The 17,506-nt window shown below is 47.5% G+C and overlaps 4 protein-coding genes across 4 annotated transcripts; 3 read left to right on the top strand and 1 right to left on the bottom strand.

Annotated features, from left to right (window-relative positions):
• Nucleotides 1-59: 59 nt before the first annotated feature.
• I302_105685 (uncharacterized protein) lies at nucleotides 60-2,869 on the bottom strand (the record flags this gene model as incomplete). Its single annotated transcript, XM_019191434.2, has 8 exons — nucleotides 60-113; nucleotides 198-389; nucleotides 722-739; nucleotides 822-1,054; nucleotides 1,147-1,708; nucleotides 1,787-2,585; nucleotides 2,656-2,747; nucleotides 2,807-2,869. The coding sequence occupies 8 exons, from the start codon at nucleotides 2,867-2,869 to the stop codon at nucleotides 60-62; spliced, it is 2,013 nt and encodes a 670-aa protein (XP_019046064.2).
• A 2,323-nt stretch (nucleotides 2,870-5,192) lies between these two features.
• I302_105684 (uncharacterized protein) lies at nucleotides 5,193-5,903 on the top strand (the record flags this gene model as incomplete). Its single annotated transcript, XM_019191433.1, has 3 exons — nucleotides 5,193-5,340; nucleotides 5,419-5,524; nucleotides 5,615-5,903. 3 exons carry the CDS (start codon nucleotides 5,193-5,195, stop codon nucleotides 5,901-5,903), a joined length of 543 nt encoding a protein of 180 aa, XP_019046063.1.
• A 1,894-nt stretch (nucleotides 5,904-7,797) lies between these two features.
• I302_105683 (uncharacterized protein) lies at nucleotides 7,798-10,182 on the top strand (the record flags this gene model as incomplete). The annotated part of the gene is made up of 1 exon (XM_019191432.1): nucleotides 7,798-10,182. One exon carries the CDS (start codon nucleotides 7,798-7,800, stop codon nucleotides 10,180-10,182), a length of 2,385 nt encoding a protein of 794 aa, XP_019046062.1.
• Nucleotides 10,183-11,559: 1,377 nt separating this feature from the next.
• I302_105682 (uncharacterized protein) lies at nucleotides 11,560-17,131 on the top strand (the record flags this gene model as incomplete). The annotated part of the gene is made up of 4 exons (XM_019191431.1): nucleotides 11,560-11,766; nucleotides 11,932-13,914; nucleotides 13,984-16,167; nucleotides 16,277-17,131. 4 exons carry the CDS (start codon nucleotides 11,560-11,562, stop codon nucleotides 17,129-17,131), a joined length of 5,229 nt encoding a protein of 1,742 aa, XP_019046061.1.
• Between the last annotated feature and the right edge of the window lie 375 nt (nucleotides 17,132-17,506).

Here is a 17,506-nt window from a genome sequence, read left to right as displayed (position 1 = left end):
GAACCCGCTCGAATGATATGGTATGTCGCTGACTCAAGGCGTACCAAGATGCAAGATCATCAATGACCGCCCTGCTGTGCTTTCATCATCGCAGCTTGTTTCTCATTCGCGGCCTGACAGTCGCGTACAAAGCAGAATTAGCAACCTCATTCATTTAATTCTACGACCGAGCAAGGAAAGGGGAGCATGGCACTCACCTGGGATATAGTCAGATAAGCCCTGGTAGGCGAAGGCTGATGATCCTCCACTGTCAACGCCATAGCCCTCTTGGAATCTATCGATAATCCTCCGGCTTTACCTTCCAACCCCGTTAGCTGGTTGGGACTGGCGGGATTGGTAGGTTCGCCTTTCTCGGTCCACTCGAAGAACGTTGACATGAGGTTGAGGAACTGTAGGTTGTGTTGTACGATCGCCGAAGAAACATAATCCCAAGGAGAACATAACGAAAGAAGGATGAAGGGATGGGGCATTATAAGAGCGAAACGAATGATGATCGATTTGAACCATTTGTCGTGGGAGGTGTAGATCGTTTGGAAGTATCGGTATTATCGTTTAGGAATCGGATCAAGGCGGCAGAAGAGAGATTATCAATATTGTCAGCTTGAAGTCTTGCTTGATTCGCTCTGTTACTTAGGATGACAGGTTTGGGGGTAAAGTTTGAATCGATGTTCAAGTTCAAAGTTGACGTTGAGGGATTATAGTTAAATGGGAAATCGCTTACACGTTCAGTTTTGCAGAACTAAAAGTGAAAGAAACAAACAATACATCAGCGTACAAGTCCACTTCAGTTGAAATTGAACACACAGAGAGGCAAAGCTCACTTTAGGTACCGAATCAGTAGCCATCAACCTGAAAATGTAGACTTGTATCCGTTCGTACAGCTTTACCATAGTTTGCAGTTGACTAGCATGTAACGTATTTCCAATACCAGGTTCTATACGTCCCTTGACGCCCGCATCTTTGTCCGCCGTTATTTGGTTCATGTATCCAATCAACTCTGCTCGGAGGGTATGATCGATGTTCAATTCACAGGGTGAGGCGGGTGCGAGGTAGGCTGAAACGTGCACAACGTCAGCGTCTACCATTCCCATGAAACCTCGAACACTGATCAAAACAATGACGATCGTGAATAATACTCTCACTCACTATTGTAGATGACAAACGCCATAGCTATCAGATCCTGCTGGTGTTTCTCCATAGCAGCATGTCCAGTGGTTTTACTATTCTTCGCCGACCCGGGCGTAGCAATGGCCGAAGAGGTAGTCTGAAATCGTCTCTTGAAATCCTGCACGTCCAACCAGAAACTCAAATTTTCTTCGCAGAAGTTGGCTCTCAGAAACTCCCTGAACAAACTTCGCAGAGCAGGTTCTTCTAATATTTGTTTTAGTCTAGCGGTATGCGAGTCCTTCACATGATTATCTCCGCCAGGTACACCGGAAATGTCGAAATCCGCACGTAGCCTGTCGGACATCGAGTTCCGCCTTTGTATCTGACTTGAAGATGGAGTTTCACTGGATGATCTACCCTTGGTATTGCTATTGCTGTGATTTAATGAACTGCTTGAATCCTGAGCGTGAAGGTTGGGTTTAGAGCTTGAGGCGTGCGGGTTGGAATGGGGTTTGGACGAATCAAACCATTTAGCGACGAGGATACCTTCTTTGGTGAATTTGTAGATTGCTTTTTCGGTAGCACGGAACTCTGCTTCTTGCTAAGTAAGAGAATCAACGTGTGTCAGCAAAAGCTGCATACATCTGACAGAATCTTGAGTGTAGGAGATGGAGCCCACCATTACCGCACCAGCACCACCACCTGCCCCACCATGTCTAACAGTAACGACCAAACTACCCTCCTTTGCTTTTCCTTTATCACTGACCAGCGTGATGAACCCATACCTAACGAATTGACCTAGTATCTCGGCAGCCTCGTCCGTCCCAGTTGCAGACGTATAATCCAGTACCCAATCAATAGCCATCTGGGCAGGAAAATGATAGTCGTCCGAGGTTGTTCCAGAGACATTCTTCAAATTCGAATTCGATATCTTCCTCACTATCATCCCGTCGGATCGCTCGAAAATCTCTCCGGGGGGTAGAGGAGGAGATTTCATATAGAATCTTGAATTCCTGTGCGCCTGAATCTCATCATCCGACATCTTCGTAAGATTCGGTTCCTTCCCTGCGAACCTCCTAAATAGAACTTCAATCACTCCTCGAGTAATGATAATCTCATCGTCGACGGATCGTCTCTCGAGATGTAGAAGTTTCATACAGATGGGTTGAGTAGCGAAGATCTTGATCAGGTGATCGGCGGAAATACCATTCTTAGTTACGAAGCGTTCCAATATGTGTAGACCCTTTGCAGTCAACATGTATATACCACGTTCCTTGAAGGAGACTGTATCGAGGTCGGTGGCATTTTCGATCAGGTGGGAATCCATGAAATGTTGACATATCGCTTTGGCCATTTCCCTGGACATGGAAAAGGTCGTGGTCGTGGTTGTTGTGATGATTCGTGTTGGATCCTTTGGGTCGGCCGCACGTTGCGATTGGGAGAATTTGAGTGAGGAGAGGTTGGAGCATGCGTCATCGCTATGTGACGATAAGGGGAACAGGTCAGCTTAAAGACCATATATCTCCTCCGCATGGTGAGTGGACTCACGTCGTAAAACTGTTGGGGTATGATTTGAAGAAATTTCTATGTGTTTCAAATTCTAGGGATACCACCAATGTGCAGAAGAGGTCATGAGTGTCCTACGGCTCTTGGTCAGCTAAACTCCTCTTGAGGTCAGATAAACGATCCGTTGACTTACCTTGACAAACGGTCGACCCCTCTTGGTGGTCTTCATCAAATGGGAGTTGGATGAGCTCGACATTGTAGGCCGTTTGGAGTGGAGTCAGCTTGTGTAAGGGTGGCAAGGTTGATATATGACGATTTACCGACAGGACACGATAGCTAGCTAAGAGGGGAGCTAGAAAGATGTGATACTGTATTTATAAGTCTTTGATGTGTATATTATACAGTCGATATGATGATGAGAATGAGTAGATGGTGATCCGGGTTGATAAGAGGTTCGTATTTTCGTTGGAGTGGGAATGAAGTGTTGTAAGGAGGAAAGTCGTGTTTTCTGGGGGCGGGAAAAGGGGACAGGTAGTTTGTTTGTTTTGAATTCTGCTAGTGTGTGTGTGTGTGTGTTTGGAATGTTTGATGGTGGATCCTCTACCTCGAGGTCAAAGTCACTTTGATGAACAGCGGGAATAAGACGAGGAAGGATGAGACACCTTGTGTGTTGCGTTTGATATGCTCGAAAGAGGAGGGGATAGTAGAGATGAGATGGGATTCGGGGTGAAACAGACTTTGGACTGGTCAAAGCGTTATAAGGAGTGAGGTTGGGTGGTCTCTGCGTTTGACTAAAGGTGGAGTAGTCAGTGAAATTTTATGATACTACCGGGTTTCATGGGGTTGTTTGAGGGGATAGAGTAGAAATGGTGCGACGTGAGGAGGTAGTGAAGCGATATAACTCACTTCTGGCTAGAGACGAGAGGGATAGGATTTAACGAAACGAAACCTCGAAGTCTAGGTAACCCAAATGACCTTCTGCGGAATCCCCCCACTCGGATGACTCTTATCGCTGAACAAAGAGGGTATTTTCCCTGTACACTGTGTGCAAGGATTTCAGCAATCAATCGCCATCCAATGTTGTAATGTTGCGATTACACAGGTATATCCAATATATATCCAATCAGGTAGAATCAAACTCACGGAGGTCCAATCCGAGTATGTCAAGATGGTGTCCAAAGGTGGTATAACAAGAGTGGGGTCCTGATTGATGGTTCCTTTGTACCTCTCCTTTCTAATAAAACCTCAACTTCAAGGAGAGAGTTCCTTTGCTGCGTGTTGTGTGTATCGTATCGATACGCACTGATCGTCGTGGTGATTGACGAGTGATGAGTGATGCCCGTGTATGATATGATCCTACAACAGTGCTCGTTTGTCGAATTGATACCCCATCGTCAGGATAGCTTGTGCTCTTTATGGGTTTATGTCTGTTCAAGTCGGTTGCGTTAAAAATACAATTGAAGAACAGAACAACAATAACAGTAATGTGTAAAATTTCTTGAAACAAGATACAAGATGCTCGTATTGTACAATGATCAATGATGATTATAGTATTACACGTGAATATCCTCTCATCTCCATCCTATCCCTATACTGCAAGGACAAGACAAGGATGGATGATGAGAGGATGAAACCCCCTACGTTTCATGTTCTTTTGTCCTTTTCATTTTTGTTCATAATCGGTTAATCCTGAATACCCCCGGCATGTTTGAATGATGTATATGATGGGTTTAAGCCGGTACTATAGCAACGAAAAGGGTGAAAAAGGGTTTACCAGGGTTCGATGCGTACCTGATTTACAGAGGATCGCCTGCGAATCCAGCAAAAAGCGAATTCCCATACTGCTCCTGTACAATTTTCTTTATTGTTCCCTTTGCACTTTCTCTAGGCTCTGAGTAAGAATCATCCCTCGTTTAGCTTGTCAAATATGTATGTTTTAACCTGTGGTTGATCCGTCTATAGCCTATAGCTGCCTGGATCCCAGCCCTTTCTCCCAAGTTCATCGGATTATCTCATTTCATCACGTTAGGATCATCCTCGCTTGATCCACCGTCGATTGAGTGCTCCTTTTCTGAAAACTTGCCTCACATCCCATTGCTGAGGAAGTACGGAACTTGTGCCAGACACCGACCACAAAGACGCGGGCCTTGTACAACTCCCGTCGACATTTCCTTTCGACCCCCTTTCTCAAATCAGCATGTGCTGTACATGTACCATACACAATGGAACATACTCCCTCCTTGAGTCGAGGTATGTACATTAATTACGCAATTCAGTCCACAGCTCTAACGTCATATTCGGTGATTCCAGTAAATTCTGCATATTTCACCCCCTGAGTACACCGACTAATGGTGGGCTTTGACTGCATGCGCCCTGTCGATCGTGCGACAAAACAAACCACTCATTCAGTGTCGACTCAATGTCTTGGTTCTTCTCCTCTTTGATATCCGTAGTGAGCCAATTGGATTCGTTATGTGGTATCCACAATGGAGACTTGCGGATGGATCTCCCTTCATCCGCCTCTCCTTCCTCCTCGATTATAATCTCGATCTGGTAGATCCTACATGATCAGAGAAACCATGCGCGCTTCTCGATATATCCTTAACCCGTTCCGACCTTCCTCTCCAAATGCAGAAGACCTCAACGTATCTTCAAAGAAGGATGTGGATCAGACACCCAACAGAAAGGATCAACAGGCATGTTCACATATCCAGGCTGAACACACACGTCGGTGTATCCATACCCCGTGCCAGCCCACTGTCTCCAGATATGAAGGGAAATGAATACTGACTGTATGGCCGATAGATGCAAGTGGTATTGCGCTGCTGCATCTTCATCTCGGTGATATGGCCCAGGTTTTGGGTATAACGAGGGAAGAGATGCTCAGTCGGAGAAGGATGTTCGTTCTTGGGTGAGAATGGTATAACCAGAGCTGTGCAACCTCATGGGACGTCGAGAAGTGTCGCTTGGTTGAGTAGGAAGGAAATGCAGCATGTTCTAGGGATAGGGATAAACCTCCAAATCCGACACCGATTGTCCAAGCATCTATGCCTGTCCCCACATTCCCAACGGGCGGAACCAGTCATAGCAAGAGGCCTAACGATGATCAGACATTCTGGATACGCACCAACCCTTTCTCCCCGGCTCACCAAGCCACGTCCTCCTCGCAGTGTAACACCTGCATCCCTCACAAAGGCAGAGCAGAAATCCAGGATTTTCGTGACAAGGCTGGACCGAGCACTCAAGACTCGCCTTCATCCGGGAGATGGACCAATCTATCGTTTAGGTGATCCGCCATGTCCAGCTTGTAAGAGAGGAGCATAGGTGGACGGCTTGTTCAGCTAGCAGCTTGTGGGTGGGTATCGGCTGGGAGATGGGATCGTAAGGATTGGAGGGTGTAGAGATAGCTCGATGGACCGCTTGGTTAGTCAGGTTTAAGGGAAGACACCCACCTTGAGACCCATCGAGAGACAGCGATACAGTAGATACTCCGCTTTGTCATATGGAAGGTCATCGTTTGCATCGTCACTTTCAACGTGTCCAAATGCATTTACCATGGGATCGCGGAAGATGCGCATGTCACGAGCTCACGGGATGGGAAGTCGTTATATCGGGCACGAAAGTAAGTCGGTTTTAGACCGATCAGTCAGTATAAGTATAGGGTTGGACTTATGTCAGGGTAACGATCGCAGCTTTGGTATTGTTGGTCTTGCCAACGTGAAGGACGAGGGCTTGCGCCGGTGATGATCCCATATAGCCTCTACGAGGAGATGTCAGGCTTGGGGTGGCTGATCGACGATCTCGTCAAAGGTCATATTGGTGGCTTCCCCGCTTTTGCAGGTACTATCACCATCATCGTAGCTTCCACTGCTCTACATGACGCCGATACGTCATATAGCAATGAAAAACCCTTGGACATGATGGACACACGATGAAGGATGATCGGTGGACAAGCATCTTTAGCAGCTAGCTGATAGGAACGCGTCATACTTCACTGTCTAAGTAATGTTATAAACGCGCCACGCTGCGGTGTTTCGGCGATATACCATATAAAAGGATAATCAATTTTTCGATTCTTTGTCGATTTGGCTGAGTTTAGTTTTGTATGACGAATGCCTAGAGTATGCGTATGGCAGGGAGAGAGAGCAGGTTGCACGCGCAATCATGCATGCTGGCAGGTCATTCATTCCATACAATACAACTCCCCTTCTTCCTTCCCTACCTTCTCCTCAACTCACTTTCAATAAAACGGTACATAGAGTAGAGTCATTCTTAACTGAACACACTCTATCTCTGCCGATTCATCACTCATCCATCACTTACTTGTTGACTTCTTCCTCTTCTTACTCCAAACTTGACCTTATACCCATCACTTCGGCATCGCAACAACGTGTCGTTGAACAGAGAAAAGGTCATTTAGAAGAAAACAGGAGAAAACGGTATCCCCCTCCCTCAGCCATAGAAAAGGAAAACCTGTCACATCGTAGTCAAGTGATAGAGTAGAGAGGTAGACGTAAGTGCTCACTTTTCATCACCGAGTGGCCGACTCAACCCAGTCAATTCAACCTTAATCTTTTGTCGTTACTCTCTGGCTGATTAATAGATATATTCCTTTGTTCATCGCCACCTCCCTTTCTTCTTTCCTTTTTCTTTCTTTCTCTACAACTCAACAGCACAACTCCATCCCTCTCTATCCGTTATAGTCGTTTATCGTTCAACTCATACGCACGGTCTACCCCGCGTACACGTTGATCAATCATTCAACTACAAACCGACAGACGGGATATCCCCCTTTTTTCCAAGCAAGTCGACGCTCCGCAGCCAACCTGCACACCTTCATTGGTAGTCTCAGCTCCTTGCTTCTTACACAACAATCACAATCACAATCAACCACCCACCCTTCACCTCACCTCACCCATTTGTCGACTTTCCTTATTATCCGGTCATCATCCATCAATAGCGTCATCAACGTAGAAACCTTGCATCGGTTTCTGATCTCGTTAGATATTCAAACCGACCCTACCCCGTCGACAGACACAATCAATCGCATCACATCAATATATTTGCCACCCACATACTTCTTTAGATCCATCTTCCCTGTCACTACCGGTACATTCTCCATATAAAGGAGAGTCTGTACCACGGCCCCTGGGTCGCTTGGGGTTATCTCCCATAATCGACATCATGCCTTACATCTACGACACGCCCAATGGGCGTGATTCTTACGATCGCCGATCATTCGAAGCTGAGCAGTCAGATTACGCCGATATCGAACTGCTCAAGCTTCTCAACGGTGGTGGAGGTTATCATAAACCGGCTGAAGTTCCCATGCATAATGAGGGATACAAGTCGTATGGCTACACACAAGAGGAAGAGGAGAATGATGTAAGTGCAGAACGACGTTCAAAAGAGCTTCTTTCGCCTAAACATTTACTGACTCTGTTTTCCCTTCATTTTACCCCTCCTTCCATCAATACCTCCACATCAAACAACATATATGTCACTCCTTTGCCCAACCCACCTTTCATCGCTGACCTGACGCACCTCTGTCCTCCCAAAATCTCCTACCACAATAAACAGGACGACTTCATGACCAACAGAAGATACCCCCGAATGTCATTCAACGGTCGTCCCTATCCCCCGGTACCTCCTGAAGCTAGTACCCTCGCTCGACCTCTTGACGACTGGTCTCCCGAGGACATGATCCCTTCTCGACAGCACGACATGCAAGGTTCTCACCATCAAGGTTACCCCCAAGGCGGACGATTCTTCGGTGAACCAGCTCCAGTCTATTCTGAAGCCAACAATAACATGTTCGCTTTCGAACCGGAACCTTTGTTCAACCCTGCTCAACATGTTGGATACCACCATCAGCAGCAACAGCAACACTCGGTATGGACACCTCCTCAAGCTCATGGATGGGGCAACGCTTTCCCTGCCGACTTCCATGCTCCTGTCCTTCACCCTAGACTGGTCCACCTTCCTGAGCGACCTTTTACTCCTCATGACACTTATCGATACCCTACCAGTCACGTCGAGCAGATCTACGTCGCCCCTGCTGTTCCAGAAGTACCAGCCGAAACGATCAACGCCGCTTTCGCCGTGTGGTACGCCAATCAAGTAATCGGTGTTCTGACCACCCCTGGATCATTCCGACCTGGTGTTGGAGGTGCTTCAGACGAGATTTGGGGCGTCGGTGGTAGGGAGAAGGACGGCTGGCTTCGTGTTGGCAGATCACCTCCTGATTACTCCAAAGCTTGGGGCAGAATGGGTATGACTGCTACACCGGTTCCTGCTCCTCGTAGAACTCGACGAAGAAAGCTCGAACTCGAACCTAGGGATCCATACAACGTCGCGTGGGCACACTCAATCAAGCCTACCTCGACCTTTGTCAACTTCATCCTCGATATGATCCAACGAATGACCATCTCGCCGACTGCCCTTGTCTCTGCCGTCTGGTTCCTTCACGGGCTTGCACTCCACGATGGGGATGGTATCAAAGGTGCAGAATTGCGAGAGTTCTTCCGAGAATGTCGATCATTGGAGTTGGAGTCTGTCGAAAAGAGAGTAGCTACCTTAGGTCTGATGTTGGCTGGTAAATGGTTGGACGATAACTCCTTCTTAACCAAATCATGGTTTGAGGTCACTTCTATCCCCATCAAACAACTGGATCGAATGGAAAGGATCGCCCTCGCCGACCTCCACTTTTCTCTTCACGTACCTGTCTCTTCCTGGGTTGATCACGTCAACAAACTCTACGCGTCTCTCATCACCAAGGCTATCCCCGATGAAGTAGATCTCGTCGTCACGCCTATCATCGATGAAATGGTGACTGAAGCTAGGAATGTTGAATTGGAAGATCCTCAAGATGCCTCGCCTGCCTCACACTACGAACGACGACTATCATCTGACGAGCTTCCTGCCGCGGCCGATCAAGCTATCAGTCGAGATTGGGGAAGTTTTGCTAGGACTTATGGTATCTCTCAGCAAGATATGAGAGATTTAGAAGTGGATGTGGAGATGGAACGAGCTGAAAGGGATGTGAACGCTCTGGTGAACGACGAATACTTGGGAGAGGAGATGGAGGAAGAAGAGGAAGAAGACGATGAGGATTTCTTGGATTATGATGGTGCTAAGAAATGGTTGCCTTCCATGTCCGAGTTGAAACGCTCTGGTTCAAACTCCAGCGATACCTCCCTTTCGTCCTACGATAGCCATCCAAGAGGTTTTACTCAGCCCACTCAACCTTTCCATGTTCCTCTTGATCTACTCGAGACCCCGCCTAGACAACGATCATATAGTGATTGGACACAGACCACTACCCGATCCGATCATTCGGCAGATTGGGAATCCAATGATTTCCTCTACCCTATAGCTCAAGAGAAGAAACATGGTTATGATTGTCAAGAAGGTAAAGCGGGAACACTGCAACATACCACCTACGTCGAACCTGGTATTGAAGTCGTTCAACCAACCCGAGGATATCTTCAAGACTCTCAGAAGGGCAATATGGATTATGGCACAACGTCAAAGAGGTGGGGTAAACCTGTTGGTTTTGCTCAGTGGTGAATCTGCCACTGACATGGGTTGATCACAGGCCAGCTTCGCTCATGCACACTCGAAATTCCTATACGAGATGTCTTGCTGAGAACCAGTATGATAACTCTTTCGATTCCGATTGGTCCTATTCACCCCATTACAATGTCTATTAGAGCTCTCTTTTCTCTGCTTCCACCCTCACTTCCTTCTTTCCGAACGAACAATTACACTTTATCTTCTTGTGTATATGTCGAACAAAGCGCGTAACATGTTTTTTCTACGTCGCTCTCAACCTTCCCTCACTTTGACTGAAAAGTCACCTATATACCCCTTTCAACCGAGATACATATTATACCATTGACAAGTCACTTGGCCGATAAGATCGATCAAGTGGATTAAGTGATTTGTCATTATATACCTTTTTCTTTATTATAGAATTCAAAGGCTTTTGCCACCCTCCCCTCTCTTTTTCAGACTTGAACTTTAGCTAGATTTCTTTACATGTCCGCTATCGTTTCTTTTCCTTTGTTCGTAACGTGGACTCTGGTCTGGGCGTAGCTTAGACTTGGGTCGGGAGGCCGACTTTGATGATGAGAAATAGAAAAATAACACTCAACTTACAAAAACAGTGGAAGTCTTTTTTCTTCTAATCACTTTAATACATGTTATTATTGAAGAATTGATATTGATCGTTTCTTATTCTTTCATACACATGATTTTTTTCTTTTTTCCTTTTTTTTTTTTGATACTTTTTTTTTCTTTTGGATTCGTAGATAGTCTTATACGTTGTACTTTGTCCTCTTCCTCTTCTCTTCATATACGTTATAGCATATAGAGACAGAGAGAGAAAATGAGATGCAACATTTCTACGATGATGAGATTACTCGTACAGTAGCAGCATACTAACGGAGAATTCCCGGATATTCCCGTTGGGTGGCGATTGAGCAACTTGATATCAAGGGTTTGGTTTAATTAGCAGATAATTACAAAGTTTGTTGTAGGGGGTGATGAGGGGAATCGTAATGGGCATTAGAAATTTGTTTACCCCTCGTCTTTTGAGGTTGTGGAGGGGTGGAAGGGATAACATTTGACCTACATTTGATATGAAACCTTCCAACTTGATACACCATCTTCAACTTGGTATAATATCCCATCCAACGTCAACGGCATCATCAGCATCTCCACGTCTTTGGGCACCTGTGGAAATCGCATCCTCGCTTCAAGCCAAATTAGTGATCCGAGAAATCAGGACAACCACAACAAGGAATGCCCCAATCCCAACCCCAATCTCAATTCCAGCAACAATAGACTAATATCAATTTGAGATGCTATAACAAAGGATATACTGTAACCCATAAGCCCAACGCACGAGCATAGACCCCACCACCCACCCACCCACAAATGACAATGTATCCTGAAGCAGGAGCAGGATCAGGCCCATCTTCCTCCTCGTCACGTCCCTCTGCTTCTTCCACATCTGCGCCGTATCCCAGTAACACCAGCAAGTTACCTCCTACACCCTCTGGTCCTGGATCTGGATTACCGCCTCCTCCTAGATCGTCGAGGTGGGAGGGCGAGTATGAGAGAGAGAGGGAGAGGGATGAAAGGAGTTATGTGAGTTTCGTTTCATCTTTTCGTTTTCATCTTGCATCTCCCATCTCCTGTATCATATCTCATCATTCTTCCTTCTATTTCCTGTTCTATTTCTTGATGCAAATTTGATGGTCCATCAAGATGTCGCGCAACAAAGCTAATCGTCGTCGTCGCGAACGTACTCAGCCCCCATCCTCCTCTTCTTCAAGATCATACCCCATCCCACCATGGCAGAATCGCGCCCCACCCAGACAATCAGCCTATCGACCCCACTCATCCTCCGGACCAAGACCTCGGAGTCTCACACCCTCGCCACCCAGGAGAGGAGGACCTTATGATCGCGAGCGAGATAGGGATAGGGATAGGTTCGATGTACGGGACAGGTTGAGTCTTGATTCCCCAGGGAATGGCCCACCCTACAGACCATCCAATGGACTGGGGTCGGGACCGGGCCAGGAAAGGAGAATATCGGGATATGCCCCTCCTCCCCCTCTCAGAGAAAGGGAACCAAGTTATTCTAGATGGTCCGATAGGTATAGAGATAGGGAAAGGGAAGATCATCGTCCACCTCCAAGATATCCTCCTCGCTCGCCTCCCTCTGCGCCTAGAGGTCCTAGATCTACTGCCCAGACCCCACCATCCTACGCTTCACGTTTACCCTCCCTCCCTCCGCAGGGACGCTCAGCACACTATACACCGACGAATACGACCCGTCAATTCGATAGATCAGTGAGTGTCAGTGGACCTTCCGTGCCCTCTCGCCCCGTCTCGCCATCACTGTCAGCTTCTGGCGGGGCAGCTCGAACATCCAGATCTCAGAGAGGGTCTTCAAGTCCCGTAGAATCTAGACGGACACGAGACGATATAGGTCCCTCGAGTGAACCTACCTCGCAGATACCTTTACCCGACACCAAAGCGAATGGACAGGAAGAACAGGATCTGGAAGAGGGAGAGGTGATCTCGCCTGTGCAGGCTACGAGGGTCCCCTCGTGGTCGTATAATGATGATTCCAGGACTAGAAGGGCGTTCACCCCGCCCAGAGATAGAGAGAGGGATAGATGGGATAGAGATAGACAAAGGGAAAGGAGACCTCCGTCACCCCCTCCTCCTATTAATTGTAATACCTGGTCGGGGAGGAGGAATCTTGATGACGCGTGGAATAAGCACGAGAGGAGTAGGAAGAGAAGTTCGTCAAATCCTACTAGATGGAATGGCGATGTCGCTACGACTGATAAATCACCTGGCATAGGGATAGGTGGAACTGAGGAAGGTGAAGTAGCTACCGCTTCAAGGCCTAGTGGAGTAGTTGAGAAGAAAATGGATAGACCACCTACTCCACCTGTACCGCCTCCACCTCCTGTTCAATCAGCAGAGAAAGAGGAGAAGATGGTCAATGGTGGATTGGAAGTTCAGGATACACCCTCCAGACCCGATACGCCATCTGTACCGCCGCCTTCGGATTCTCCTGTCAAATCGATACCTCCACCATTACCACCAACCGAGCCTGTATCAGACCCTGTAGTGACAGAGCAGCTGGAGGAGACCAAAATGGATGTGGATGTGCAGCCTGAAGAACCATCACTGGCGGAGAACGTGGAGCCTACTGGGAGTATTCTACCTTCAGAGATCGGTCAAGCTTCAACTGGCATTAACGATGTCTCTCCACCGCAGATTGATCTTCCTCCAACTATAGATGAACCGTCAGCTTCTCAACCTACAAAGGAAGAAGTAGATAAAAATGTATCGCAGATCCACAAGGATGCATTAGAAACGCAACCACTTGTCGAAGTCGAAAACAAACCTCAAGAGGACGTTGTGAACGATCAGAATCAGGATCAGACTGTTGTTGAAACCCCTATGGATGTCGATGAACCTGTTGTAGCAGTGTCAACAGTATCAAAGGAGGAGATAGCAAATGGAAGTCAACCTGAAGTAACAGCAGATCCTGAACAAATACTGCCTAATGGTCATGTGGAATCTCCTGTCACTACTTCTCTCAAGGAAGAAAGTACTTCAGTTATAGAAGAGGGTCCCAAGATTGATATCGCTCAGATAGAACCTACCGCTCCAGCTATTGCGGCATCAGAGCCTAGCGTGCCTTTGCAACCTGTAGACGAATCTGCTGCCGCTGCAGAGAAGGCGGTGGTCGTCGTGGAAAATATACCGACAGTAAGTACATAGATGGAGTTCATGGTGTACGCGTGAAGTAGGTAGCTGATGTCGACCCTGAACTAGCAGGATCGACCAAATACCCCTCCTACGGCCACTCTCCACCTAGATTCAGCCGAGTCCACAGTCGTCCGCGTACAATCACCCTCAGCTATCACGTCGAATGATACCGCAACTCCAGAACCTCCGACCAGCCCACCTGCACGACGTGTGACCATCGCCGAGCGACGAGCTATTCAATTGCCACCTACGAACGGACCGCTGTCGTCACCTTTCGGAGACGGTCTACCTCGAAAAGACCCAATGCCTACAGCTTATTCTACTTCTACCGATGCTGAAACGGAATATGGACCCAAAACAGCGGATATCGACGAAAATGACACACCTATATTTGAGGAAGCACCGGAAGAGATCAAGCAGGCCAACCTTATCGCTGCTATCAAGGCCAAACAAATCAACAATAACATGACTTTCGACCCAGTCTCAATTATCGCTTGGAATGTTTCCGCTGCACCTGCTTCTACGACTCGAGTCATTGCGGAAGATGATGACGATCGTTCAAGGCTGTTGAAGAAAGTCGCCTGGCCTCTCAAAAATCAACAGCGAATCGTCGCCAAGCTGGTCGCTACTACCATTTCCAGAGAAGAGGAGGAAATCGCCACCAAAGCCGAACGACTCAAGAATGAATATCTCGAACTCGACCAAGAATGGCAAGAGCATTGCAATTTCCTGGATTCGCTTATGGAGAAACGTGGAGAAGTTCCAGCGGATCTGTACGCTGTACCTGGAGCTTTACCTGTTGTCACTCCCGGTCCAGTAGCTCCTTCGACCCCTTTACCTGAAGATCTATACAACGCTCGAGGGAACAGAAGGAGAGGCGCGGGTGACGCTGTGCACACCGAAGCAGAATTTGAAGCTATCCTCGCCGGTCTTGCCGATACAGCAGCTAAAGATCCAACTTACCGAGCCAACAAGACATCAGCGGTTGTTCCTGATATGCTGCTAGATGAAGAACGCAAACTTCGGTATGACGATGATAATGATCTTGTGGAAGATCCGTTATCATTCTACGATTTCAAGGGGAATGCCGAGCCTATTTGGACGACGGAAGAACGGGCTATCTTCGTTAGACGATACATGGCATACCCTAAGCAATTCGGTAGGATCGCAGATGGAATACCCAATAAGACCGCTTCGGATTGCGTGCTGTACTACTACCGTACGAAGAAAGAGGTAGACTATAAAGGCATGTTAGCCAGTAAGCGGGGTGGAGGAAAGAAAAAGACGATGCCGATCAAGAAAGGCGGTAAGAGTGCTGCGCTCTTGGCGGATATGGATAGGCAGAAACCTACCGTGTCCAATAACGAGGTCAGTACCCCCGGAAGAGGAGGTAGAGAAAGAGAAGAATCTGTCATTCCAGGAACGAGCGCTAGAAAGGGGAAATTGATCGGAACTCCTGCTGAAGGGAATGGCGGTACTGGAAGAAGAAGGAAGACTACTGCTCCTAGTATCGCTTCTACCGCCAATGACGACGATGATAAGGTCGATTCTGCTGTAACCTCAAGAGCTGGAAGTGAAGCTCCATCGACTACAGCTTCGAAAGCTAAGATGAGAGTTACGATGAAGACTGCCAAACGACCTCGAAACAGCTCGATCTCAGAGACTAATCCTACTCGACAATCTGTACCTACGACCCCATCTGCTTTCACGCCTATCGATCCTATGATTTCTACCCCCGTCGCTCCTGTCACCGCTACCTTGTCGACACCTGTACCCGCTGCTCCAGTCACAGCGACACCAGCCGTGACTGCAACTCCTACGGCCGAATCGCTCGATACTACCACCGCTCAATCCGAACTGCTACCTCCAGTCAAGAGAGCAGGTAAACGACGGAAGGTCGTTCCAGAAGCGACTGATCCCGCGGCCGATCCAAATGGTACTCCCATTGCCAATCCCGCAGCTACCCCCACTACCGAGAAACCTACTAGGAGATCAGCTACTAATTCGTATTGGTCGGTTGAAGAAAAGAGAAAAGTCAAAGAGCTTGTTTTGGTCCATGGAGCAGACGTCAAGGCGATCGCTGCTGAGTTGAAGGGGAAATCGGAGAGACAAGTTGGGAATTTCCTGGAAGGTCATAGGAATGAATTGGTAGATGGGAATGGAGCTCCTCTGCCTCCACTGAATTTGGGTCAGATCAAAGCTGAGGAGGATAAGAAGAGTTTGACTGGTAGGATCTCACCTGTTTCTAGTATTGTAAGTTTTGTTCTGTACTACCTTTGCGCTATCTTACCAGACCACACTCCTTTACCATACCGCGACCATTTCACAGACAAAACTGACGATTGTATATCATTCTCTATAGTCCGGAAACGAAGCTTTCCGCCCTGCTCAAGCGACTCGAACGATCTATGATGCCTACCCATCGTTCATGAGTCAAGATCGCTATGAACCTAGATTAGGGATGTTCCCTCCCAGTCCACCTCCCGCTCTACCAGCTACTATGCCCGATTCAAGTCCCCTGAAACCTGTCTCTCGTACCGGTGGAATGCGAATATCAGCTTTGCTCAATGACGACGCACCTGCACCTGTAGTCGTCGATAAACGGCCTTCCACCGCCCATTCTAATCCTGATACGATCGATGCAGCTTCCGATGGAACAGTGGATGAAAGGGATTTCGACGGGATGACGCGACCTTCACCTAGATCTGTCGCTCCAGCGCCCGCACCTACACCTTCCGCTCAAGCAAACTATGGTAGGTACGACCAAAGACCTGATTTCGATCGTTATAGATCTTCAACAGCTTCTCCGTACCCGCACCAACCCCCGACTTCTTCAAGTTGGTCGAACGATATATACAGAGCATCAACGACGACACCTGTACCGCATATAACACATCGACCTTCATGGTCCGAAACCCCGAGTCATTCCTTGCATGGTGCACCGCCCATACCTGCGCAAAGATCGAGTTCATACACGAGTACCCCAATCAATGGAAGGTACGAACCAACGCATCATCACCACCACCACCACCATGGGGTATCGGCTTCACCATATGAAAGGAGTTATACGCGTGACTACCCCCCTCACCATCAGAATAGTTTACCTCCCATCAAGAATGTAGGGGTCGGACCACCTCCTTTGATGGGGCAGAACAACAATTCGGGTGCCTCGCATACGCATACGCACTTGCACCGTGCGTATGGGGAGGGTAGCTAAGCTAGTGCGAAAGTGTAGGTACGATCATTTGATGTAGGATTAGGATCAAGTAGGCGATAAGAGAGACCTTGGACAGAGTGGATGTTGTTTGTTTGTTTTGGTACTTTGTTTTTTCATACTGGTGGAATCCTGTCTGTTTTGTTGTATTCAATTACAGAGATGTAGGAATAGAATGTATGGGTACTCGTATATAGAAAGTCACATGCATATATCTAGTGCAGTATTTACAGTCATGTTTATCTTGATACGTACCATACCAGCAATCCCCCCTGGGATCTGGCAACGTACCAGAGCGTAGTAGTAGTAACCACCTTTGAATCCGAAATGCACCTAATTTAGTCTCGATTTCAAGTCAAACAACGAACACGAACACGG

The sequence above is a fragment of the Kwoniella bestiolae genome, chromosome 4, assembly GCF_000512585.2.
Source record: "Kwoniella bestiolae CBS 10118 chromosome 4, complete sequence".
Lineage (NCBI taxonomy): Eukaryota > Fungi > Basidiomycota > Tremellomycetes > Tremellales > Cryptococcaceae > Kwoniella > Kwoniella bestiolae.
This window is presented reverse-complemented; position numbering and strand designations above follow the sequence as displayed.